The sequence below is a fragment of the Bos mutus genome, chromosome 5 (genome assembly GCF_027580195.1).
Source record: "Bos mutus isolate GX-2022 chromosome 5, NWIPB_WYAK_1.1, whole genome shotgun sequence".
In the NCBI taxonomy this organism is placed as follows: domain Eukaryota; kingdom Metazoa; phylum Chordata; class Mammalia; order Artiodactyla; family Bovidae; genus Bos; species Bos mutus.
In genome coordinates, this window is record NC_091621.1 from 4237683 (window position 1) to 4265611 (window position 27929).

A 27929-nucleotide genomic window follows, 5' to 3' on the forward strand; every position below is an offset into this window, starting at 1 on the left:
CTCCAAAACTGTGAGGCATAAATTTGTTTTGCTTATGCAACCCAGTTTTTGGTATTTTGTCATGGTAGCACGAGCAGACTAAGACAGCCGAGAATAAGGACAAGAGTAAAGTTGTTTCAATGAGACAGCTGTGATGTTAGAGGTCTTTAAAGGCACAAGAACACACGAGTGGTGTAGCAGAAAAAAAGCACAGAAACATTTTGGGTTTTTTCTAATTCCTAGTTCTATTATTTTTTGAATTTGGATCTGGAGCAATTTATTTATTCTACCTGAAGCTAAATTTCATCATGTGTAAGATATAAATGTATCTATTTCACAAAGTTATTATGAAAAATCTATATTATTAATATTATATATTATTTAACATGAACAGCATCTGAGACAATGTATTGTAAGGAGTAAGAAATCTCACAGGTTATTTATTAGGAAACAGTACAACTGAAGTAAGGAAAGCACCTAGGTTTAAACACTAGCTTATAGCTATATGATCTTAGCAAATTTTTTTGTCACTGTGCCTAATTTCCTCATCTCTATAAAGAGGAATAACATCTAGGGCTTATAAATATTAAATGAGATGATTATATTTGAAAATCTCTAGCACAGTGCTTGGGATAGAATAGAGACTTATGCACATTACCTCATAAAGATGGCCAGATGAACGAGCAGATCAAGTAATATTAATAGGCACACTCTGCACAAGCACAATAGGGCTAGGAAATTTTTATCTGTATTTTCCATTTAATACCAAAGCCACTTGAAAAGGTAAGTGCTGATGTTATAACATGGCAATTTTGTATTAGTTTTATAGATTCTGTAGTATCCATTTAGAATCTATGGAGTTCATTGCTGAGCACTTGCGCACACAGGCCTGATAACAGGCATGTAACTTAAAATGCTCTCAATTTAAAATTCAAGTACATGCAAACTACTCAAGAGAAATAAATACTAACCAAGCGACAAAAGGTTGAGTTGGGGTTAGGGAGCTATAAAAGCACATAACTCAAGTTACTTATAATACTATGGAGACTGAACATATGTAAAATGAATAAGGACTGTAAATGTATTTCAATGCATAGCAATTTAAGTTGTGTATTAAAGATTAAAGGAATAAACTACATATTGAGAATTTAGCTAGAAAAAGCTTCTTGATAACTATGAATGCTAGGTAATAAGTAGGGGAAAAAATGAAAGAGATGGAGCAGGGGAAAGAAGGTAGAAGACAAGCTAAGTGATGGACAAAGGCAGAGGCAGAGAGGGATAAAGCAGGAGGATCAATTAAAGCAGATGTAGAGTTCATACAAGTAAAAGCTCTCTAACAAAGTTATCTAACAGCAAAGTGGCTGCTGTGGAGATCCCATTACTGAAAGTATTCAGTCAGATTCTGGTTGATTACCCTCAGCACAAGAGACCTTAGAAGGAATCACTGTCCTGGAAGATATCCTGGGTCCCTTACTATACTGTAAGTTCCTGAGGAGTCACCCTGCAATGACAGTCACTGAAGGCAGGAAAGAAGGCAGAGGACCTAGTTTGAGTCCCAGATCCTTCACTCATTTTTCATAACCTCAAGTAAGTCAACCACTCAGTTTTTCATCTATAAATGGGGAACTGGAAATGTCTGTTCAGCCTGGAACTCTTTCAGGTCCTAAGAGTTTTCAATCAGCCGAAGATGTACATGTTATACCCTTTCCTTAGTACATGGCCAAACTGTGTAAGGAACAGCTAATTGCTAAGATGAAAAAAAATCAAAACCCTATATTTTAGGCAAAATAATAATCGTAAAAGACACGTGCAGCATGCCTATGGGTCAAGTACTGTACTGCTTATGGGAGGGCTGACACTAGTTACCCTACCCAGTCATACTGTAAATCCTGGGCTTCTGTTTTCTGTCAATGGTTTTATTTAACTCAGTGTCAAAGTTTTGTTTATGCTCTGCAACAACTCTCAAATTCTGGAGAGAGTTGGAGCCTACAATCAGAAAACAGAATCAATTCATAAGCTATACCACAGGTCAACTCAATTATTAATGAGTGGCAGTATGGTGCAGCACAAGGGCTGTGGACCACACTGCATAGGCTTAAATCATGTCCTCCCACTTCACAAGTTTAGGCAAGTAATTTACTTCACTAGTTTAAGCAAGTAATTTCTTTGTGTGCCTTAGTTTCCTCATCTGTAAAATAAGTAAGAAAACAGTACCTCATTTATTAGCTTTGTTATTAGGATTAAAGATGTTAATATTCATATAGTGCTTGGAATGATGGGCATGTACTATTTAATAACAGCTTTATCAATACATAATTTATATATCATAAATTTACCCTGTTAAAGTATACAGCTCATTGATTTTTAGGATATTCACACTTGTGCAACCATCATCACTGTTTAATTTTAAAACATTTTCATCACCCTCAAAAAAACCCCAATACCCATTAGCAGTAACTCCCCATTCCCCTCTCTCCCTAGCCCCTGGGAAACAAATGATCTACTTTCTGTTATTACAGATCTGCCTATATTAGAAATTTCATATGAGTGGAATTGTACATTATGTGGCCTTTTATGTCTTCCTTCTTTCACTTAGCATAATATGCTCAAGGTTCATCCATGTTATAAGCACTTACAACAGTTACTTTTATTCTTTTTTATGGATAAGTAATATTCTATTGTATGGCTATAATACATTCCATTTATCCATTCACAAAATGATAGACATTTGGTTTGGTTCCATTTTTTGGCTGTTATGAATAATACTGCTGTGGATATTCAAGTACACAGTTTCCTGTGGACACATATCTTCATTTCTTTTTTGTAGATACCTAGGAGTGCAACTCGGAGAAGGCAATGGCACCCCACTCCAGTACTCTTGCCTGGAGAATCCCATGGATGGAGGGGCCTGGTGGGCTGCAGTCCATGGGGTCGCGAAGAGTCGGACACGACCAAGCGACTTCACTTTCCCTTTTCACTTTCATGCATTGGAGAAGGAAATGGCAACCCACTCCAGTGTCCTTGCCTGGAGAATCCCAGGGACGGGGGAGCCTGGTGGGCTGCCGTCTATGGGGTGGCACAGAGTCGGACACAACTGATGCGACTTAGCAGCAGCAGCAGCAGGAGTGCAACTGTTGGGTCATATAGTAACTCTGTTTAATTCTTTGAGGAACTCTTAGATTATTTTCCAAAGTGGCCACATCATTTTATATGCAGTAATCTATCAGTAATGTATGAGCATTCTGATTTCTTCACATCCCTGTCAACATTTACTATCTGACTTTTTTGATTTTAGCCATACTAGTGAGTATAAACTGGTATTTCATTATAGTTTTGATTTTCATTTCCTTGATGGTTAATGATGTTAAGCATCACATGTTGATTGGCTATGTGTATATCTTCTTTGGAAAAATGTATATTCAGATCCTTTGCCCACTTTAAAATTCAATTATCTTTTTATTACTGAGTTCTTTATATACCCTAGATACAAGTCTCTTATCAGACATACAATTTGCAAATACTATCTTCCATTCTGTGGGTTTTCTTTTCACTTTCTTGATAGTATAAGCACAAAAGTTAACTTTGATGAAGTCTAATTTATTGGTTTTTCTTTGGTTGCTTGTGTTTTTGGTGTCCTATCTAAGAATCCACTCCCAAATGCAGGCCATGAGGACTTACCCTATGTTCCTGTAAGAGTTTTATGGTTTTAGATCTTACATTTGGGTCTGATCTATCTTGAGTTAAATTTTGCACATGGTGTGAAGTAAAGGTTCAATGCATTCTTTTAAATGTAGCTAAGTTTCTCAGTGCCATTTGTTAAAATATTATTCTTTCTCCACTGAATGGCTTGTCACCCTTGCCAAAAATCTGTTGATCACAGACACACTGGTTATTTCTGGACTCTCAATACTATTCCACTGATCTAAATCTATATATGCAGGGTTTTTTTTCCAGTAAATACATACAACAAGATCCACAGTTGGTTGAAACTGCAGATGCAGAACTGTGGATATGAAAGACCAACTATAAAGTTACACATGGGTTTTTGACTGCTCAGGGAATTGGCACCCTAAACCTTGAGTTGCTTAAAGGTCAACCATATGTATGTTTATCTATCTTTGTGTCAGTACTCACTGTCTTGATTACTGTTGCCTTGTAATAAGTTTTGATGTTGGGAGTTGTAAGTTCTCCAGGTCTGTTCCTTTCAAGATTGTTTTGGCTCTTCTGCATCCCCGGCAATTCCATATGAATCTCAGAACTGGCTTGTCAATTTGTACAAAGAAGCCACCCAGAATTCTAAGAGGTATCTCATTAAACCTACAGATCAAAATGAGAAGTAGTGCCATCTGAGCATAAGTCTTCCAATCTATGAACATGGGATGTTTTCTCATTTCTTTACATCTTCTTTAATTTCTTTTTCAGTTCAGTTCAGTCACTCAGTTGTGTCCGACTCTTTGCGACTCCATGAATCGCAGCATGCCAGGCCTCCCTGTCCATCACCAACTCCCAGAGTCTACCCAAACCCATGTCCGTTGAGTCAGTGATGCCATCCAGCCATCTCATCCTGTCGTCCCCTTCTCCCCCTGCCCCCAATCCGCCCCAGCATCAGGGTCTTTTCCAATGAGTCAACTCTTTGCATGAGGTGGCCAAAGTATTGGAGTTACAGCTTCAATATCAGTCCTTCCAATGAACACCCAGGGCTGATCTCCTTTAGGATGGACTGGTTGGATCTTCTTGCAGTCCAAGGGACTCTCAAGAGTCTTCTCCAACACCACAGTTCAAAAGAATCAATTCTTCAGCGCTCAGCTTTCTTCACCGTCCAACTCTCTGCGTTTGGCTGTGGTGGGTCTTCATTGCTACACTGGCTTTTCTCTAGCTGTGGGGAGCAGGGCCCATTCTCCAGCTGTGATGCATAGGCCTCTCATTGTGTTGGTTTCTCTTGGTGTGGAGCATGGGCTCTAGGGCATTCAGGTCTCAGTACTTGCAGTGTGCAGGGCTCAGCAGTTGTGGCTCCTGGGCTCCAGAGCACAGGCTCAGTAGTTGTGGTATACAGGCTTAGTTGCTCCACAGCATGTGGGATCTTCCCAGATCAGGGATCAAATCTGTGTCTCCTGCATTGATTAGCAGGCAGATTCTTTACCACTGAGCCATCAGGGAAGCCCTTAGATCTTCTTTAGTTTCTTTCAACAGCATTTTGTAGTCTTCTACAAAATGGAATTATTTTCTGAGTCATTTCCTTAGTTGCTGTTCTAGGACTTAAATATCTTATATATGTATATATCTAAACAGAATTAGCTTCAATTTACATTAATTCCAGTGAGGTGTAGAAACACTGCTTCTATATGATGTTGTCTCTTTCCCCTCTTTGGTGGCATTATTGTTATACATATCAAAAATGATTACTTGATATATAATTTTGTCTTTTGAAGTCACTGAGGAGAAAGGACAGCTGGTATATACTTACAGCTTTTGTTATTTTGGCCTTATTGGTTCTCTAGAACCAAATAGTGACTTTATTATCTAGAGTCACTTCCTTAGTGCAGTACAGCTTTGCTCTCATCAACCTTTGTGCTACTTCTGACAAATATATCATGTTTCTGTATGTTACTAGCTGAACAATATACTATAGACATATTGTTTTATACAACTGTTTTTAAGATCATTTGAAAGAATAGGAGAAGAAATATGCATTTATATTATCTTTTATAATTACATAATTACCTTTACTAGTTCTCTTTTGTTTCTTTGTGTGGATTTAAATCGCTGTTTGAGGTAACTTGCTATCTGTTTGAAGGACAGTACTTCTTGCAAGGTGGGTCTAGAACAAATTCATTTTTTCATTTATCTAAAAATGTTTTTATCTCCCTTGCAATGTTAAAAGATAGTTCTGTTGGATATAAGATTCTTGGTTGAGGTTTTTTCTTTGAGCTCTTTGAATACATTATTCCACAGCCACAGGCCTACATTTCTGATGAGGAGTCAGCTGTGTATCTCATTGAGACTGCTCTGTAAGTGATGATCCATTTTTCTTTTGCTACTTTCAAAATTTTCTCACTGTGTTTCCATTTTAGCATTTTTATTGTGATGTGTCTATGGATCTTTTGGAGGTTATTCTACTCAGACATTATTGAGCTTCCTGGATATGTAAATTGTTTCCAATAAGTTTAGGAAGTTTTTAGACATTTCTTCAAATATTTTTTCTTCCCTTTTCTCTCTCCTCTCCTCTGGTACTCCAATTATATGTATGTTGATATATTAACATCATCTCATATTTCTCTGAGGCACTCATTTTCATTATTCTTTTTTCTTTGTTCTTTACCTTGTATACACTATTGCTTTATCTTCATATTTGCTCATTCTTTCTTCTGACAGTTTGAACCCAACATTGGGCCTCTTTAGTGATCTTTTTCCCCTTATTATACTTTTCACTTCCAAAATTTCCATTTGGTTCTTCTTTTTCTTTTTAATCATTTCTATCTTTGTATTGATATTCATTTGTTGTGATGTCATCAAATTTTGTATTACTTCTTTAATTATTGTTTCCCTTACTTTTCTGAATATTTTTTTCTTTTTTCGTTTTGGCCACACCACACAGCATGCAGAACTTCCGCCAACCAGGGATCAAACCCAAGCCCCCTCAAGTGAAAGCACAGAGTCTTAACCACTGGACCACCAAGGAAGTCCTTTCTGAATATATTTATAATAAATATGTTGAAGTCTGTCTGTTAAATCTACCCTCTGGTTGTTCTCACAGGCAGTTTCCACTGCCTGCTTTTTCCCCAGTGTATAGGTCATTCTTTCCTGTTTCTTCACATAGCTTTGTTTTGTTTTTTTTTTGAAGCCGGACATTTTAGATAATACATCAACACTGGGTATTGCCTATGCCATCCAAGACTTGCTATTGTTATTTTTCTTATTTGCTCAGTGACTGGATGAATTATTTTCATTGAGTATACTTTCCTCCTCCTCCCTGCAGATGTAGCTCCTCATGGGTCTCACCCTTTGGTCTGCTACAGTCATCCTGGGATGACAGTGGCTTTGGCAGGCCTCTCTTTGACTTTCTCTTCCCTGACCACACCCAGCTGTTAAGCTCCACTAACTACAGATTGATTGATCTATTGTCTTCAACAATGTCCTGAGGCATAAATTGCTCTACAGACTGAACCGATTTATTACAGTTCCTTTGAAGAGACAGTTCCTGAGGTAAGTATTTAAGATTTGTTCTAATTACAGGAAGGTTCCTCCCAGCTGTCTTTCCTCCTTCCTTTCTAGCAAACTAGCTAGATGTCTGGTTAGCCCTATAACTCCAATCAATATGTCAGTCTCCTCCCGACTCCTTCTCCTTTCATCACAACCCATATCTTCAGGCAGAAACTTCACTTTGTTGCAAAAAGTTGGTCCCTCTGGGGAGAGATTCAGAGCTTACTGTTATAAGGTCTGCTTGTTTCTCTTGGCAAAATTCCTGAACCTTGGTTCTGATGCTGGGGGCAGAGACAACAGCATGCTTCTTTCATGACACCTCCTTGAAAGTTCAACTGGACGAGACAGGGGAGTAGCAGACCCAAAACTCCTCAATTTGCCTTCCAAGGTGGAATCTGTTTGTCCCACCAGCCAGGGCAAGGGCAGTTGGTGCCCCAGTATTCTCAATGTTGCCTTACTCAAGGTAGAGCCCATGACCCACGAATGGAGACTGGGTGAAAGAAGAGAGATCCCATCTCTCAGCTATAATTCACCCAGAATTTTGTCTCAGTGACATGTGGCTGGGGCAGGGTGAGAAATGCTGACCTTACCCCTGTTCCTACTGGTTAGTTAGCCTTTCAACTGAGGACTGAGGAAAGTAGGAGCTCTGATCTTGGCTCTATCAGTTTGCTGTTGTTCAGTCACTAAGTCATGTCCAACTCTTTGCAACCCCATGGACTGCAGCACTCCAGGCTTCCCTGTCCTTCACCATCTCCCAGAGTTGCTCAAACTCATGTTCATCGAGTCAGTGATGACATCTAACCATCTTATCTCATTCTCTGTCATCCCCTTCTCCTCCTGCCCCTCAATCTTTCCCAGCATCAGAGTCTTTTCCAATGAGTCAGCACTTCGCATCAGGTGGCCAAAGTATTGGAGCTTTAGCATTATCCTTCCAATAAACAGTCAGGGTTGATTTCCTTTAGGATTGACTGGTTTGATCTCCCTGCTGTCCAAGGGACTCTCAAGAGTCTTCTCCAGCACAACTAGAAAGCATCAGTTCCTCGATGTTCAGCCTTATGATCCAACTCTCACATCCATGCATGACTACTGGAAAAATGATAGCTTTGACTATACAGACCTTTGTTGGCAAAGTGATGTCTCTCTGTTTTTTAATAAGCTGCCTAGGTTGTTCATAGCTTTTCTTCCAAGGAACAAATGTCTTTTAATTTCGTGGCTGCAGTCACCATCCACAGTGAGTTTGGAAGCCAATAAAATAAAATCCGCCACTGTCTCCACTTTACCCCATCTATTTGCCTTGAAGTGATGGACCAGATGCCATGATCTTACTTTTATGAATGCTGTTTTAAGCCAGCTTTTTCACTCTCATCTTTCATCCTCATTAAGAGGCTCTTTAGTTCTTCTTTGCTTTCTGCCATTAGAGTGATATTATCTGCTTATCTGAGGTTGCTGATATTTCTCCCAGCAATCTTGATTTTAGCTTATGATTCATCTGGGTCTGCATTTTGCATGATGTACTCTGCAGAGAAGTTAAATAAGCAGAGTGACAATATACAGCCTTGACAAACTCCTTTCCCGATTTTGAACCAGTGTGTATTTCTATGTCGGGTTCTAACTGTTGCTTCTTGACCTGCAAATAGGTTTCTGAGGAAGCAGGTATGGTGGTCTGGTATTTCCATCTCTTTAAGAATTTTCCACAGTTTGTTGTGATCCATAGAGTCAAAGGCTTTAGCACAGTCGATAAAGCAGAATTGTTTTATAACATTTAGAAAATATTATAAAAACATTTTATAGATGTTTTTCTGAATTCCCTTGCTTTTTCTATGATCCAAGGGATGTTGTATCTCAGTTTGATCTCAGTTTGGAGGAGGGTTTCCATCTCACTCCACTGAGAGTGGGAAGAAAGGGAGCAGGTCTCAGTTTAAATACCACAGACTTTCACTTTTCTGACTTTCAGTATATTTTCCTGAATAAGTGTTCCTTCATTGACTTCATGCTTTTAGGACTATTTCCAGATAATTTAAATGGCTGTTGTTGTTGTTGTTTTTAAATAACCAGTTTAATTAAGGAGCAGGTTCATAAAGCTCTCACACTGTCATGGCTGGAAGCAGAACTTCTTGCTGAGTTTTTCATATGAAAAAAAGGATTGAAACTCTAAAGTACAAATCAGAGATACTACTCAACATTCCCAAGCAGAAAGTGATCCATACAGAGATCACGTATGGACTGTCATATCTAAGGCTTACTAAATCAGAAGGCTATTCTGTTCTTTCTTCCTACACTTAGTCCTTCAATACCTTGGTAACACATCTAAAATAAAAAATGGAGTCTGAAATGAAGTCTAAATTATTTTACTTCTGAACTACTGTGAGGCATTCATCCTGGCCTATGATATAATTCAGCCCTTCTGGTCAAGTTTTATGCCAGTTCCAGCTGGATAGAAACTTTAAAAATAAAAGTTTTAGAATGCATTTGGTAATATGTGTGTTTGTGTGTTTTAAAGAAATTAAGATGTTAAAAATGATTATCTTTAAAGTTATTGGTTTCTAAATGAGAACCGAACTTGCATCATATATCAAAGTATTCCCCAAAGTGAAGACATCAACTAAAATTTGAGTCAAATTTGCAAGACACACAAAGCTCATTTTGTTTTAGTGAAAATTGGAGTTTAACAATTTCAAATGACTATACTAAATGTAAAAGGCTTTTAGAACAAGCATTCATGCCTCAAGCTATCCCTAAGCATGGATTCACAGTATACGACTGATGGTTCTATCTTGGCACATTTTCCTTGGGGGACTCTAATATGGAAAATTACCCATTCATTTTCTATAGTCCACAATGACAACCCTCAGTATGCATCTGTAGCTGAGAAATGCCAAACCAAACACCATAGGAAAATAGCCAACTTAGGAACCAAGGCCTAACACAGGACCTGGCACACAGGAATTACTGAAAAAATATTTGTGGACTACAGAGATCTCTACTAATATGCCAAGTACATCCAACTTTGTGGAAAAAAGAAGAAATATTTCAAACGGTAGAATGGACTTTTGTGTTCAAATAAATTTATTTCACTCCATAAACCAGCTCCACAAAGGATACTATCTCCAAACCTAATAACATTTTTATGTTCCCCCAAAAGGAGTATGTAAGATAATCGCAAAAGGCCAATTTTAGAGAGAATAAATGATTTAAAAATGCATTGGTCTTTGCTTACATCCTGAATCACATAACTCTGAAAGAATATATTATCACATATATTATCTTATATCTGATATACTGTAATGAAAAGTTTAAAATATCAAAAAGAGAAATGAAAATATCATCCACAGTAATAACACAAAGCCACTATTTAGTGAATTTCCTTGTAGACATTTTTCTTTGTATACTTTATATTAGTTTTACATGGTTATGATCACATTGTATGAATATTTTTGTATTCTGCATTTTCAGTAAACAACAGTTATGAAAAGTGCTTGAGAATCTGCTGCCTACTTAAGAAAATATCAAACTCAAAACCAAACCATATGTACAAGTCATGAGAATTCTGGTCTCCACTTAATCTCCAATCCCCTTTATTCATTTAACAGGTATGTATTGTAGGTGCCTATTTTGTGCCAGATGCAGTGCCAAGGACTGAAAGTACGAAGAAAAGTAAGCTAGAATTTTAGTCCTCAAAGAGTTCTCAACTCAGTAACTACCTTATACCTTCACAGATATATGAACTTACCTATGTCAGTTTGAAGTTAATGAAATAAATGCTTGAAATTTAACTATTTTTAACATGATTCTTTTGAGGAAAATAACTAAATACCTAAAAGTTTATCTCAGACAACAACTTAAGTTTTCTGCATTTGATATGGTTGTCTTCTTAGAGGTGAAAGAGCTGCAATTCTTTTAATCATTTTACGATAGGTATTTTTCCAATATTTATTGCAATTAGTTCTCTTTATTGGCCTTGAGATCAGCTGTGCTTCAGAAACCAATATAAGAATTTTCATTTCCTTAAGGTGTAAAATTTCAGATTATTCATGATACCTTCCTCCGTCCTACATATTTGCATGATACATTTGTTTATGTGTTGGTATACAGTCATAGCCATCTATTTAGGTAGACAAGATGTAAAGTAAATGCTTCAGTAAGCACAGGTGCTTACACCCAAATATACCATGAGCCACATGCACCTGGAACTATCTGCATTCTATGCACAAACATCAGAAATGTGTCTGTCTCTACTTCTCTGGAAAAATTTAAGCACTCCTAGTTGGTAATTTCCTTTGATATTTTCTGATTTAAGTCTAAAGTCTAGTTGCCTAAATGTTGTCTCAAGGTATAAGAGATAAAACAAGGTACTGAGTCATAATTTCAAACCTTCTGAAATATACCTCAAGTGATAATGAGTGGGAGCCATGGAGCACTAAACAGTGAAGGAGCTGCACATAATAGCAAGAAAATCTGTTCTCTGCTTGAGGCTCCACCACTTACTAGTAATGTGAGTGTTAACAAGTTGTGATTAACATAAGCCTCAGTTTTCTTATCCATAAAATTGGTATGGTGATATTCTCTCCATACTTATAACATTACAACTTTACTACTGAAAAGCAAATCTTCATAAAAGTGCAAAATGCTACACAAATGTTAGGAATTAGGTCTAAGGATCATTACTTTATAACCAATTCCTAGAAAGTTCACACAATCAAGTTTTATTTTTTGAAAGGCTCTGTTCCCTTACATCTACTTATTGGTTGTCATAAGGTTTTACATAAGAGAGGTGTGTTTTTCAGAGCAACAGCACCTGTAGTTTATGGAAAGGCGTGATGCTGTTACCAACAAACAGGTAGAAGGCTCCAGAGACATGTTTAGGAAAGAGAAAAAGAGAACTAGAGCAGGAAAGCAAATTGGATGGTAATTTGAGTTCCTCCTATTTTAAGACTGGGTTTAATGTGGAGACATGCCTAATATTCCATGTCTCTCTACACTGAGAACTTAAAAAGCTGTTAGGATGCAGATCCTTTAGAGAAGTCCAATAATTTTGATTTCAAAGTCTTTATGGGCCTTAGGCATGAAAGAGTCACTAATGGTTTTAACCTTTGGAGACTGAAATAGTTTTGTTTGCCAACGTTTTTACGTTAATGAAGATTACCTAGCTCAGTCCCTAATGACATTTGTTTATATCAGACCTCCCAGGAAGCAGCAATCTATACACTAAACCAAAATTAACACCAGTACAGTAGTTATGGTCACCAAAAATCTAAAAGGCAGTAAAAGACAATATCTCGAAAATGTCAAGTTTTGCTACTACCCTACAGGAAATAAACATGCTTTACTAGCAACTGTGTGGGAATTTTTCTTCCCTTAACTGAAAGCCATATGGAGGGAGGGAAATCTCTGTCTTCATGCACTTACTTTGACTAGTGAAAGGACTGTCAAAGATTTTAGTGTCAGATCCATAAGGTACCCCAAATCTATGGATATAGTATGGATTCTCCCAACTAAGCTAAACAGCAGCTGCCTTCCTAGCCTGAATACCTAAAAAATGTATATATTCATTTTTTAACACCTGGCTTCTTTTTTCTTCTACTTGACCATCTCTCCCATTAGCACATAATAGTCTCTCTCCTCCCTCTCTCTTTCTCTTTTACCACAGTGCAGTATTCCATTATGCAAATCTCTATAAGTTTCTACAAATATTCCCTGATTCCTGGAGGTTTTTTTGTTTCCAATCATCTGCTATTATGTACAATGCTTCAGTGAGTAACACTGCTTACTTTATTTCAATCTATCCACAGAATAGATCTAAAAGTGACATTGCTTGGTCAAAGGGCAAAATGCATCTGTAATTTTGGTAGATATAACTAGCTTCTATTCCATACGGACTTGTGTTATATTCTACTCCCACCAAGTGAGTAAGGTACTTATTTCCTGAAGACCATTTATCAAAATGCACATGCCTGGATTCCATCCCCCAAATTCTGACTCAGTAGACAGTGATGGGGCCTGAGCAGGCCTGTTGAAAAAGCTCCCCAAACAGCACATCCCTGGCTGAGAACCCTGTTCTAAAGGGTATTCTAGTCTTGTTTATATTGTTTAAATTCAAAAGAAAATCAGTAAATCTTTAACTTCCAAAGTTTATACTCCTTGTCACTCATTCAATAAAACTTTTCGAGTACCTATCTGTGCTGGGCATTCTAGATGCCGAGGATATAAAGATAACTATTATTATAGCATCTGTCTTCAGGGAGTTCACAGAGTCTAACAATGAGAAACACACACACACACATAAAATTAAGAAACAAATAATAAGCATAGGATTAAAGATTTACAGAAAATTTTATAGGAATACTGAAAAGGGGCATTTCACCCTAATAGGAATGCCAGAGGTTTCCTGAAGGAGAAGCTCCTAGAGGTGAGTAGGAATTAAACAGGTGAAAGGGTGAAGAAATATACAAGAGGGCATTCCAGGCAGAAGACAACACATGCAAAGATAGGAAGTAGGAAACAGAAGGGATGTGTATATGTACATAACTGGAAACATTTCATGTTCCTAGAGCATAAATTACAAGGGACAGAAGTAAGCAAAAGGCTGCAAAAGTAGGCAAGCTTCAGATCACTGACCATCAAGCTCATGATAAGAAACTTGAACTTTATCCTATAGACAAAGAAAGTCACTCAAGGGTTTCAAGGTTGAGAGTGACACAATTAGATTGTTGTTATAGAATTATGGACAATGGAATTATGGAAGCGCACATAACTGGAAAAATAATGAACTGTTAGGAAACTGGTACAGTAGTCCAGATGAAGGTATGAACAAGGGCTGGGACTAAGGAGGGAATGTATGGAGAAATCTTAAGAGGCAAAATGAGCAGGATGTCGACATTAAATATGGGGGTAGATGTGAAGAGAGGGATGATTTCAAGGTATGATCAAACCATTACCAGGAAAGCACTGGACTTAAGCTATTTTTCCAGCAGCAATCATGGGTTTACACGGATTCAGTCATGCTCTCTCACCTGGTCTTACTGTTTGTAAGGCCAAGGATAGAAGTACAGGGCCCAGGAAACACTGAGGCAGAACTGGTGAGCTTCTCCTTGAACATCATGTTCCAATCAACTAAGTAAAGCAACCACAAGCTACCCCGACAGGCCAATGTGACATTTCATGATCCGATCCCTGATGCACCCTCTCTTATAATAACTCCTCTAGTGATGAGCCTCTTGATCCCATTTTCCTCTTTACCAGTGAAGTCAGTGACCAAGATGATTGCTGGATACAAAAAAAGCTGCCAGCACAGAGAACAATATGTGGTTGAGGCACAGCAGCATCAATAGCTGTTTCCCCAAAACTTAACCCAAAGCCAAGCCTGGCTTTACAATATTAGCAATTAGCAATTTTTGGCAGCCTGCAATCCTGCCATCAAACAAAGCCAATCTCTGGAGAGGAGAAGATATGGGGGAGGGTCCCCTCTGAACCCCTCCCATTCCCCTGATTTATGCAAGTGTAACGGTTCTATGGGGATGGAGCAGGAGGGTGTTGTGTGTAATTCATACTAAACCTGGCACTTGTCTTTCTTCTCAGAATTCCTAAAAACCAAACATAAGGGAAACTGAATACTAAACCATCAGATGAAATCAAGTCTGCTGTTATAAAGCCATGAATGAAAATACATACAGACACACACACCACACAAAGTAACACTAAGGCTTACCTTTCTTTTATCTTCATCTGTTGATTCAAATTTGAAAGTAGCCCTATGCTGAAGAGGGAAAAAAGGGAAACAATGTCATTTTAAATGTACAGATTTTTCATTTTGGCTATGTTAAAAAATATCTGATGTCTACAAAAAAAGTTGTCTTCCCAAATCACCTCAATATTCTTACTAAAGAAAAAGAGAAGCAAATAACTATAAAGCAGTACAAAAAGACTAAAGCAAAAATATATACAGAAAAGAACAGAGTACCGAGCCACAAACCGCCCGAGCCACAAACCGCCCAGGGAAATCTGGAATGCTTTGCACAGAGTATAGAGCATTTGAACTGGACCTTGAGGGATGAATAGGAGTTTGCCAGAAGGCAAATGAAAGCATTCTAGGGACGGAAACAAAGGCTCATGTGTGAAATGGTATGATATATTTGTGAAATAAGCAGCTCTGTTGGAATGAAACACAGGACACATGTTAGAGGATGACAGGAGCAGAGAAATATAAGAATGGGAAAGTAGACTGGATAGAGATTTGGAAGGATCTTCCAATGTTGTTGAGGAGCTGGTACTTTACCAAATGGAATAAGAAATCATCAGAGAATCATAGATAGGGAAGGACAGTAATTCTGTAAGAATGAGAGTTTAAACCATGGTTCCACCACTTATTAGTTAAGCAAGTAATAAATTATAACTGTATTTCCCACGTGAAAAGAGGGGTGCCTACTTCACAAAGCTGCTGTGAGGGTTAAAACAGCTAAGGCATATAATGTACCATCTGAGTGCCTGGCACATAGTAAACACTCAGTTAGCATTAGGATGATAATGATGATGATGCCAATGATATTGAGAAAAAAATAACTGAAAGAAAAAGGAGGGTCACGACTCTCCTGCAATTACTGGCAACACTATTTTTTCTCTGTAGCTGAAATAGAGAATGGAGTAAGTTGTCCACTGTCAAGAGAGTGGCAGTACCCCAAAAAATAGAGCATAAAGTTCCTCATTCTCTTCTCAAGTTTTACTCAAGACAGCCAAGTGCGCTTAAGAATCCTCCAAGTTTTCCTTTAAAAAAAAAACCTTTATTGAACATCTCTCTGCCTTTCCTTTGTATTTCTCATTGGCAACACTGACAAACATTTATTGGCAACCCATCAGGAGTTAAGTACAGTAAGTACTAAAGATATTATCATTACAGGTGGTTCTGCATTGACAGCTTTGTAGAAGAACTGATTTTTGAAATTAAATGAGATTGAGAAATGTTGACAAAGAAGCAGTTCTGAAGTACAAAATAGTCAGAGGAAAGACTTAGAGGTAATAGAGAAGGCCATTTGAGGAAACCTAAAGAGAAGCTGCCTCACATATGGTTTGCAAAACAATTAAAATGGATGTCAGATGGTGAGGGCTTGGATTTAAAAATTTATACCTGAACTGACATAAAGATGACAGGCCACCAGGGGAAGACTCTGAAGGAGGTGTAAACAGTAGCTTATTCTGGAAGAATATTTTGAACAGTAGCTTACAGACCAGATCAAAGGAGAACAAGGCTGAGGACATAAAGCTCTCTGAGAAATGGGCTTCAGTAATCCACGTCTAATATTGCTGGAGGCAGTATAAATTGACACTATCTTCAAAAACGAAAGTGATTTGGCAACACATAATAGCAACCATAAAAATATTCATATCCTTTGACCCAGAACGTCTGCTCCTAGAAATTTATCCTAATGAAATCATCCAGAGGAGAGAAAAATTATATTCACTGCAGTGTTATCAAATGTTAAGGGAAAAAAAAAAGAGACAACCTGAATATCTAACAACAGGAGACTGATTAAGTAAATTACTGTGCATTCATCTGAAATATTATCATACTGCAGTTTTTTTAAAGATGGCTAAAAAGTTCTGTAACAACATGGAAAATTATTTTATGACAATAGCTGTAAAAATAGTAAAATATCAAATTGTATGTCTATGATGACAGTACCTATATCAATGTATGGATGGATGCATTCAAACAAAGGCTTGAGTGTTAAAAATGCAAAAATAAAAACTATACAGGGTTGGTGGAATTTCTGGTGGTTCCTTTGACAAAACTTGTTGATATATTGTTATTATTAAAAGAAAAAAATTGACAGGTAAATGAATTAATGAACAAACAAGGAAAGAAAGAAGAAAAGGAAGGAAGAACAAAAGCTTTAACTTAGAAATTTACAGACCCAAGGTTAAGTAAAAACTAACACTGAATAAAAGATAAAGAATCAGTAGATTGTTCTGTTGGTTATAAACTGAAGCCTAGTAAAGGTTCACTACAAATGAAAATACATAATTGCATTTAGAACTAAGAAAGCTTAATTTTTGCCATCATATGTGAAATATTAATTCCATACATTATCTGGAATAAATGTACCTAGTTGCCAATAGTCCTCCTAAACTTTTTTTTTTTTGCATTTGTGGTAAGGAAACAGAAAAAGAAATTATCTTTAGAAAGACCCTCACTAAGTTATGAAAATATTTTTTAAAAGGTTTCTACATAGAATTAAATCTTTTAAGGTGATAATTTAGATTAGTACCAAGGACTAATTTTTCTTTTGCTTTTTAAATGTAAAGTTGATTCTGTGATAAAACTACAATATTAAAAAAGGAAGAAAAGAAGGGAAGAAGGAAGGGAGGAAGAAAAGCTTTCAAAAGCCCTGTCCAACGGGCATGAGGACTTAATTTAATTAGCAAATATACTGGTGTTGTGAGGCAATAAATTGAATTTAGAATATGTCAATCTATTCAGAAACTCAGACCCCTAAGGTTGTTTGGATTCAAAGATGTTGACTTCTCTAAGGCAGGCTTCTCTTATCTAACTTAGATCATACCTAACCTATTCTGTACCGGGCTTCCCTGGTGGCTCAGACAGGACAGAATCTGCCTGCAATGCAGGAGACCTGGGTTCAAATCCTGGGTTGGGAAGATCCCCTAGAGGAAGGCATGGCACTCCACTCCAGTATTCTTGCCTGGAGAAAAGCCATGGACAGAGGAGCCTGGTGGGCTGCAGTCCATGGGGTCGAAAAGCATCGGACATGACTGAGCAACTAAGCACAGCACACCATAACTCTTGTTCTCTCCCCTTTTTAAGGCTGAAAGAGAAGGGAAGGGGATCCAGCATTTCTGGCTGCAAATGTCTTTCTAGAACTGCTGGTCAACAGTCAACACTTCACCTTCTTTGTATGCTTAATTTCCAGATGAACAGGACCAAATATGAACTGAACAGTAAAGCTTTAGAGACCAAGTAAGTTAGTAACAGCTCAGTAACACAGCCAGCTCTTGAGGACTCCCCCTGCCAGTTTCACATCCCATGAATAGGCTAGGCTCAATAGTCAGAAAGCACTGGTTTGCATCCAGTCCCACTGTTTACTGAAAGTGTGACCTTGGTCGAGTTATTCAACTTTACTGCCTGTCAAGAGTTTCCTTATCTTTGTGTATAGCACCTTGCACATTGCAGGTGTTCAATAAGTAGACACTACTGTTGTTACTGCACAGTCTACGGGGAGGCATCCAGCCAAATACTGATCCACTAGACACCTAGGATTTATTTCATAGATTTCCAAAGATATACTCAAACAGTACCAATGCAAAGGAATCAACCTAACTGGAGTGGTGTCTGTGTGTGTGTGTGTATGTGTTGTGCTGTGTTTTAGGAAGAGAGATTATTTCTAGAACTAAACCCCAGTAACTGAGATTATATAATCCAATCTGGAAATAAGAACATATAACAAAGGAACAGCCCACTACACACGCTCATCAAAAATCTGTAGAATGAACCCAAAGAGTCAGAACTCAACCTCAAAGTGTAAAACAAAATGTCCTCTTACATGGTCCAGGATGTTTATATACCCTGTTCAAATGTGGAGGCTGTATTTCTACAACTGTCTCCAAATTAGGTCCCTATCAATTGGATTCTTATGGCAACCCACTCCAGTACTCTTGCCTGGGAAATCCCATGGACGGAGGAGCCTGGTGGGCTACAGTCCATGGGGTCGCAAGGAGTTGGACACGACTGAGAGACTTCACTTTCACTTTTCACTTTCATGCACTGGAGAGGGAAATGGCAACCCACTCCATAGTCTTGCCTGGAGAATCCCAGGAATGGGAGCCTGGTGGACTGCCGTCTAAGGGGTCGCACAGAATCAGACACGACTGAGGCGACTTAGCAGCAGCAGCGCATAAACACACCTCACTACTATCAGTGCTGTTTTCCTCTCTTATGAGGACTCATCTCAGAGACCTACCTACCTGTCTGTATCTTAAGTAACTTTTACCTTTCATTTGGCCATAAACTTGTCATACTTACATAATGGAATTCTGTTGGAGCTTGCCAAGGGGTAATCATATGCCCAGGTGGCCTCTATGGCCGCAAACCATCTCTCTAGTCATCATCATAGTTGATGATGATGCTACACCAGTTTCTTCTCCTATTAATTCAGAGTATTGGACCCAATGATCTTTGAGGTTCCTTCTAGTCCAAATATCCTGGATTCAAGGAACTAAGATACTTCTATGCACCTCAAGGCCCAAGATCACTGTTTGTTGTTGATAATCATAATGAAGGCTACCAGTATCTCTATTAAATCTGTTAAAAGAACAAAATACATGGCACTCAATACATTTTAACAGATGAATTGAGAGGAGAGGAAAAAGGCAACCACTCTTCCTATTTTTAAAAAATACTTTCCTACACTGAGTCAACTTGCATTATGCCCTTGAGAAATAGGCAAATTTCCTTTTAAAAGGGATAGATAGATCTTCCTTCTCCCCAAGATGACAACATCAGTGAATAAAAGAAGGTAGCTTGAAAATCAGAATCTCCTTAACACAGTAGAAATTAGATGTTACCTGGAGCCAGATAGGTAAATGTTGCTCTAAACATGGTACAAAGTATTTCGCCAGCCATTAATAAGTGCCATGGGTCAAGGAAAAAGAAAAACTGAAGTATATTCTCTCTTTTTATTTTTAATCAGACTATGTCAACTCCATGCCACAGGGTTAATCTCTGACTTTTTCTGTTTAGAACTAACAGCTATGGGTTTTTCTTCAGTGCCAGGCGGTGTTCTGATTTATACATATAACTTATTTAATCCTGACAACAGTGGATGATGCAGGTACTATTATTATCCATGTTTGGCAGATGAGTGAACTGAGGGACAGTAAAGTTAAGTACCTTGTTCTATACCACATGGATGGTAAATTGGGGATCAGAATTCAGGCAATTTGGCTCTAGAACCTGTGCTCTGGCCACAGGACCTCTTGAGAACCTTGATCATTAGGGAATGCCTCCTAGATGCCTTGCACAGTATTCAGCATTATACCTCAATTAATTTAGACCTCAGAATAACTTAGGTGATGGAACCTAAGTTACAGATAAGGTACATATCTGTACATAGGTACATATCTGTTACCTACGTTACAGATAAGGAAACTGAGACTCAGGTTTAAAATAACTTATCCATAGTCATGAAGCTAATAAATGGTAGATTTGAAGCAAGATTTATCTGATTCCAAATTCAACCTTCTTTCCACAATACTTGAGCTTCCTTTTGAGAACAACAAACTAATCATTCTCTCTCTACATCATTCATTTCCCTTCTTGGTTAAACTCTTTAATGCCTCATAATCACTTCATTCTAAACATTTCTCATCCACTTTTCCAGATAAAGAAAACAAGGAACACAGTAGACCCAGGCACATTTTTAGAATTTCAGATTCCATTTCCCAGAGAGTGGGACAATTAATTTGACCTCCTCATTCTTATTGCCAGACCACTGCAATCATACTTCCCCTTCTTCTTCATCTGCCTCTAAAGTCTCTTCCCTTGAGGGGCAAAGCCCCACTGCCAACATGAAACGCAATTTTCTTTGTTCTTTGGATCTACTGTAATCAGCATTAAACATGAAAACTCTTTTCTGAAGGAATTGGCCAACCCAGTTCATATCAAGCCACAGCATTCTCAAGGCTGGCCCCCAGAATGCCACCCCAAAACTATACACATTGGTCATTACAACTTTAAAACCATTCCCAATGTGAAAGTTCAGAACTTAAGCTCTGATAGCACTTGGAGTAGTGCTATCAGTACTTGCCCAGGAGTAGTAAATGAAACTAACCTGGAGGGAGATCAAGGAAAGGAAGAGATAAACTAGAGGAAGCAAATCTGGAGTTCTAACTACTTTAGTCGTGAAGAGAAGGAGGAATATTGAAGGAGGTGATAAGATCCAGGTAGAGGTTTTTTCCTCCTTCCTTCCCACAGAAGAAAGTTTCTATTTATTGCTGGATACCTGGGATATAATAAGTGCTAAATAAACACTAGGTGATTCAACACAACAGCCAAGTTTTCTGTTGCATTTTGTTCTTTTGAAAATCTGTTTGTAGCTGCCTCAAGTCATTTTTGGAAAGCAATTATAAATCAAGTTGCATGAATATACTGTCAGGCCTCCATATCTGCAGGTTCCACATCCATGAATTCAGTCAACCATGGATCAAAAGTATTTGAAGGAAAAAAAACAAAACTGGAGAAAGTTCCAAAAAGCAAAAGTTGAATTAATGGGCAACTAGCTACATAGTATTTACATTGTATTTACAATTATTTACATAGCATTTACATTGTATTATTAGCAATCCAGAGATGATTCAAAGTATAAGGGAGGATGTGTGTAGGTTATTCCCAGGTGGTGCTAGTGGTAAAGAATCTGCCTGCCAACGTAGGAGACACAAGAGACGAAGGTTCGATCCCTGGGTCAGGAAGATCCTCTAGAGTAAGATATGGCAACCTACTTCAGTGTTCTTGCCTGGAAAGTTCCATGGGCAGAGAAGCCTGGTGGGCTACAGTCCTTGGGGCTGCAACAAGTTGGACTTGACTGAGCAACCGAGCACACAAGCACACATGCCATTTTATGGGCTTCTCAGGTGGCTCAGTGGTAAAGAACCTGCATGCCAATGTAGAAGACGCGGGTTCAATCCCTGTTTCGGGAACATCCCCTGGAGAAGAAAATGGCACCCCACCCCAGTATTTGTGCCTGGAAAATCCCATGGACAGAACAGCCTGGTGGGCTATAGTCCATGGGGTCACATGGGGTCACAAAAGAGTTGGACGTGACTTAGCAACTAAGCAACAAGAACATGCCATTTTATATAAGGGACTTGAGCATCCATGAATTTTGGTATCCACGAGGGAGGGAAAGGGTCCAGGAACAAAGCCCCAGCAGATACCATGGGACAACCATAATCTCCAAATATGTACACCTGTGCATAAAGCATATCAGAGACCGAAGAAGCTAAGATATGAATATAACTGAATCCATGCAGCCACCCAAAGAAAACAGCATAGTACTGTAAAAGAGCAATCAGAAAACCTAGATTCAAATCTCAGCCTCATCTCTCAATGACTGTGTGGACTTGGGGCAACAACATTCTAAATTTTCTCATTTGTGAAACAAGGAATATCATCACTTTCCTCACAGGATTGTTGAGAAGATCAAACGGGAGTGAAGTTGCCTGATTTTTGAATATTTTCCACATAGGGCAGAAATGGCATACTGGCAGCTCCATAATGCAAAGCATAGGTTAGTGCAGTGGTGGACACATAGCAAACACAGGAGAAATTATGAATGGAAGCAAAGGAAAGGAAGGAATATGTTATATCTAGGATGTGACATGGTGCTGGGTGTGTTCTCACAGAAGTCAGTCATTTCTATTAAGTAGTCTTCTAAATGGAAGAATAAAGGTGTGGTATGTCACCTTTAGAAGTGAGCTTGTACAATTCCTGGAAGGAAAAGTAATGGAGAGCTAACGGTTCTTGAAGAGACATTCAGAGAAGTGACTGGGATATAAAAGAGGATACCTTTTTAGTGTAGAGTTGTAAAGTGGAAAGAATAATGAATGGTTTGAAGACCTAGGTTGGAATCCCAGCTCAGAAGTATGACCTTGGGCAAGTTACTTAACCGATCTAGAATCTCAATTGCAAAACGCAGATAAAACCTCACTGGACGGCTGTCAAGATTAAATAAGATAAAGGATGGGAAAGCTGATAATGCGATACAAATAACAGGTATTATTAGGAGTTAGTCTCCTCCCAGTAGGTCCATGACCTTGGCGTGATTTCAGTTCCTCGTGCCTCGGTTTTCTCATCTAGAAAATGGGAAGAATGATACTATCTACTCTACAAATATTCTGAGAATCAAGTTAGACCATATATGAAACATCACGCCTTGAAAACTGTACAGTGCTGTACGTCTATAAAGAACTGCCATCGTGGCCGCTACGTCTTAGGCATGTCAAAGGCCGTGTTTATGCAAAGAAACACGTATTTTTATGCTATGCAGGTGAGGAAGCCTCGCGTTCATTTCTGCATCCAAGAGTGGGGCACAGGGCACAGACGGACATTCACCGATTCCGGGGGTGTGACTTGCACGCTTGGGAAGAGGACCGTGGGACAAGCTGCTGGGCCGGAATCAGAGTGGTGGGAGCCAGGGTGGGGGCAGGGGGGATACAGGATGCACGGATGGAAAAGGCTGGGGGCACAAACACGCATGCCCAAGCCGGAAACGTTTTCGGGGGAGAGCAATGCGCATCCCCGGCGTGAGGGGGGGGGGCGCTTGGGAGGGATGCGATATGCAAGCCCGGGGGGGCGGCCCAAGGGTGCTATACCGCACGCCCGGGGCCAGGGCTCTTTACCTTATCGCTGTAATCCCTCAGGACCCGCTCGATAGCCCCCGCCTCGCCGGCCCGGACGATGTAGAGGGCGCGCTCCTCATCCATGGCCGCAGGTGCGGGGGAGCCGCGGCCGCTCTGCGCGCCCAAGCCGCTGCCTCCAGGTAAACGCCTCGCGCCCCCGCTCGCTCGCTTCTTCCCAGCTTCCTTCCTTCCCTCCTTCCCTCCCTCCCTCTGCCTCCAGCCCGCCAGCCTCCGCCCGGGCAGGCCCGACGTCACCGCCCCTCAACTTTCACCCCGCGACGTCACCGGTCCCCCAGCAACCGGCGCCTAGCCGCCACCTCTGACAAGGCCCAGTACGCGGTAGAGGCCTGGCGGACGGCCTGACGTTGGGGGTCAGGCCCGAGACCCTGCTTGCTCCCCTGACTCTCCCTCCCTCGGAGAAGAGTCCAGCCTTTTAAGTGGGCTTTCACAGACAAAGCTGTTCTTCTCTCCTGACCCTCCTCTATGAATCATTCTCCTCAGCTGACGAGAGCGACCCGGCTCTTCCCCGCCCCTCTAAGAGCAACCAGCTAAATGGACTACAATTCCCTTCGTGCGACGGGGTCATTCCACTCTTCCATCTAATCTACTGGAGTGCCGAATGGCATGTCGGGACTCGTAGTCATCCAGCGGGAAAGACTTCCCGCCAAAGGCATGCTGGGAACTGTGGTCCTGCAAAGGCCGGAAACGGGAGTCCAGCGGCCGCCTGAGGCCAGCGGCCCTGAAACCGTTAAGGGGAGGGTCCAAACGTCGGCTCTGCCTCCTTTTTGTTCCTTACCGAGCTGACTGTCCTGCTCGAGCCCTGGCTGGTCGGACTGGTTGACAGCCGCGGAAACTGACACCCCTTGGTGGCAACTGTCATGCACCGTTTTAATTCCCTCTTTTCTCGTTTAGCGGTTTCGGTCTCTTTGAAATTCTCTCCTTCCTTCCTTGTTTGCGGTCATGCTATGTATTCAGCTACAATAATGTGGGAAATGGTAGACAGCTCTCGGATACAAGGGGACTCGGCTGGGTTTTTTGCCTTCATAATAATAATAATAGCCGCCGTGTATCGCGTGTTAGGGACTCAAGACTCAGTGTTAGGTGATTTCTCACGGCACTGAGATTTTTGTGGAACCATAGGAATCCAAATAGATTAAGTAATTTGTCCAAAGTCACATAGCCAGTAAGTGGGGAATTCGATATTTGTATCTACGTCTTTCCCCAAAGGCAGGTCCTCTACGACCAATAGTAAATGTAATAATATGGATATACTAGTAATGGTAATGATGATGATGATGGAATCTCACATTTGCTAAGTGTTCGCTACATGCAGACATTCTGTCACATACTTTACCTATGTTATCTCAGCTTCTCACAAACCAAGTCAACAGATATTAGAGAATCTATGCTGTGCCAGACACTGTTCAATACAGTACAGGACAGTTCAGTGTGTCTACAGTGGACCCAAAATGAAGTCCCTACTATTGTGGAGCTTCCATTTTAGTCGTTAACCTTATCCTCAGTTGCTTCAGTCATACCCTACTCTTGGTGACCCTATGAACTGTAGCCCACCAGGTTTCTCTGTCCATGAGATATTCAGGAAATGATACTGGAGTGAGGTGCCATGCCCTTCTCCAGGGGAGCTACCCCACCCAGGGATCAAACCCACATCTCCTGCCTCTCCTGCATTGCAGGCAAATTCTTTACTCCTGAGCCACTGGGGAAGCCTTAAGCTTGTGAGGGAGGTACTATTCTTAAGGTGAGGAATCTGAGTCTTGAAGAGGTTAATAGGTTAATTTACTGAGATGGCAGAATTTGAAAATTGAATTTGAACTAGGATCCTATCTATGCTCTTTCTACACTCCCAAACTATTTGTTAGAGTGTGGATGAATTCTCTAAGTAACTTTCAGTTTTCCATTCCAAGCTACCTTTACCAGAATCATCTTCCATGCCAGCCCTGCTTACCTCTCCCTCTCGAGCTGTGCTGAAGAATTAGAAGGGGCAAAAATTTATTCATCTAATAATTATTGAGTTTCTTCTATGTGTCAGATGTTGTGCTAGGATCTGAGAACTTAGAAATAAGAAGTATGGAATCTGAGCTCATGGAGCTTTTGGTCTTTTGGTGGATCATACATTTCATGCAGCAAACCTTTATTGAGCATATTTGTTGAGCCAGATATTGGGGTAAGTGCTGTGTCCATAATAAAGTCAGATTTTGGTCTGTCTCTTTAAAAAGCATCTTCTTAGGCCACGGTTTAGTAAGCTATATTCCTCATTTAATAGTAATATCTTGCAGTTATCTTTAATTGTTTACAAAGCATTCTACTGTACACCATCTCAGTGGATCATTGAGCGAGGTATTCCCATTTACATATAGGAAATCAGGCTCGGATTAGTTAAATAACAACAACTGAGACTCAAACTGAGAACTGTAACATAAAATATTTGGTTGCCTACTCTCTGTCCAGTACTGTACTACATGGTTTTTTGGTAACCATATATTTATTTTTGGAGCAACGGCTCCTGGATAGGATACTAGCTAGCATAAAGTATCTGAGTAGAGACATTTATTTTAAAGAGGGTCTTATACACATGTGTTTGAAATGTCTGTTTACCAGAAATAGGCTTATGTTTTTAGGCTTCAACCCTCTACTTCTAAAAAGAGATTTTAAAAATGTGAAACCACATGAATTAATGGCTTGGGAAATTGCACTTTAGTAATTTTAATTAAGCACTAATATTCTGATTTTATAAATCAAAAGGATCTTTGACTCTAATTCAAGTCATCCTTTGACCACTGACTAGACTCTGGTCCCAGAAAAATTAAGTGACTTGTCCAAAGTCAATAGTTAAAAGCAGACTCTGGGACTAGAGCCTAGACTAGCTAAATTCTGGATCACTACATCACTTTACCTCCCTGAATATTTAGTTATGTGATACTTTCAGTGACTAGAGTTTCTAGTTCAGCAGTAACTCCAGTTCCTGTTGATTCTTGCCTGGCTTGGTGCCAAGGAATTGGGATTTAGAGTCTGGGTAATCAAAGCAACAAATATTTATTCACAAGTCACTGCTCTAAGATATAATAATATAATTCTGTATTTATGTTTGGATAGTGCTGTACTGTTCTCAAAATATCTCCACATAGATCATCTGACTTAATCCTTGTAATAGCTGGAAAATGCAAGGTCAGTAGGACAGGCACTATCTTCCTTTTTATAAAGAAAAGGGAAGTTCAGTGTATGGATTAGCTTGCTCATGAGCAATAAGTGCTCATAAGTGGTATAGTTAAGAGCTAGAAATGCTCTGGGCTCTGATAGCATAAAATGCTATGACCGTATGGGTCAGGGCCAATGAAAAACCCTGCAAATAGATACTAGTCATTTATTTTGGACTTTGATATATCCTGTGCTGGCATTTCCTCTGCCATAACAATGGACTGGTCGGAATGTGCCAAATTAAAGGTCTTATAGAAGTACCTGGTGGTAACAGCTTTTAGAATCCAAGTCTTTCACATGTAATATTTTTTATACATTTTCTTTAGAAGAAATTTAAAAACTAAACAGCTTGGCCTACTCACTACAGCTCCACAATTGGACTTCAGAGAATTTCACTAATTCGAGATACAAAGTGTCATTCAACAACCACCACGCCACCATGTGAGGCTACTCTCTCAATGTCATCTGGTGTCCTAAACTGTAAAATAAAGGAACTGATCCAGATAGAGTCTTGGTTCTCTCTCAGTTCTAACATTCTATGATCTAAGGACAACAAAAGCATATTTGAACATGCTCATTCTTTAGACAAATTTATTAATGAGTGAGGTTTTACATATAAATATGTGCAAATCAAATTACAATATGATGTATGCAAATCATGGCTTGGGCATACCTGCAAGGATTCTGATTTAGTTGATCTGTGGTGAGGCCTGGGTACTGGTAGTTTTAAAAGCTTCCTGGTTGATAATCACTGGACCAATATTCTGATAGAATATCAACCACTAAACGAATATAATTTTTTTGTAGACTATCAACCTTATAAGCCTGTGACTCATTAATTAGTCTTTGAGAAATCAGAATAATCTAGGAGGTTAAAAGTTACCTTAAATTCATTTTCTATTAAGAATGAAGTTTCTTTTTTGTAGCAAAGTTATTTGACATGGTTTGTACCTTTAACAAATAATTTGGGGCTCACTGGAGCATAGCATTGTCTTCAGTCAGTTCAGTCATTCAGTCGTGTCTGACTCTTTGCAGTCCCATGGACTGTGGCATGCCAGGCTTTCCTGTCTATCACCAACTCCCGGAGCTTACTCAAACTCATGTCCAATGAGTCAGTGATGCTATCCAATCAT

General features: G+C 39.4%; 1 protein-coding gene across 6 annotated transcripts in view; it reads right to left on the reverse strand.

The window, feature by feature from the left end:
• Positions 1-24111, reverse strand: part of RIC8B (RIC8 guanine nucleotide exchange factor B) — a 99910-nt gene extending 75799 nt beyond the window's left edge. For 5 of the 6 annotated variants that reach the window (XR_011464158.1, XR_011464156.1, XR_011464157.1 and 2 more), the window contains exons 1-2: positions 23581-24111; positions 14885-14932 (exon numbers count right to left, since the gene is read on the reverse strand). Coding sequence is in view for 3 of the 6 variants with exons in the window: in XM_070370219.1 (XP_070226320.1) it covers positions 14885-14932; positions 23581-23664 (132 nt within the window). In the remaining 3 variants the exon portion in view is untranslated. The remainder of the gene's footprint in view (positions 1-14884; positions 14933-23580) is intronic. The other variant, XM_005893688.3, reaches the window with a different exon arrangement.
• Between the last annotated feature and the right edge of the window lie 3818 nt (positions 24112-27929).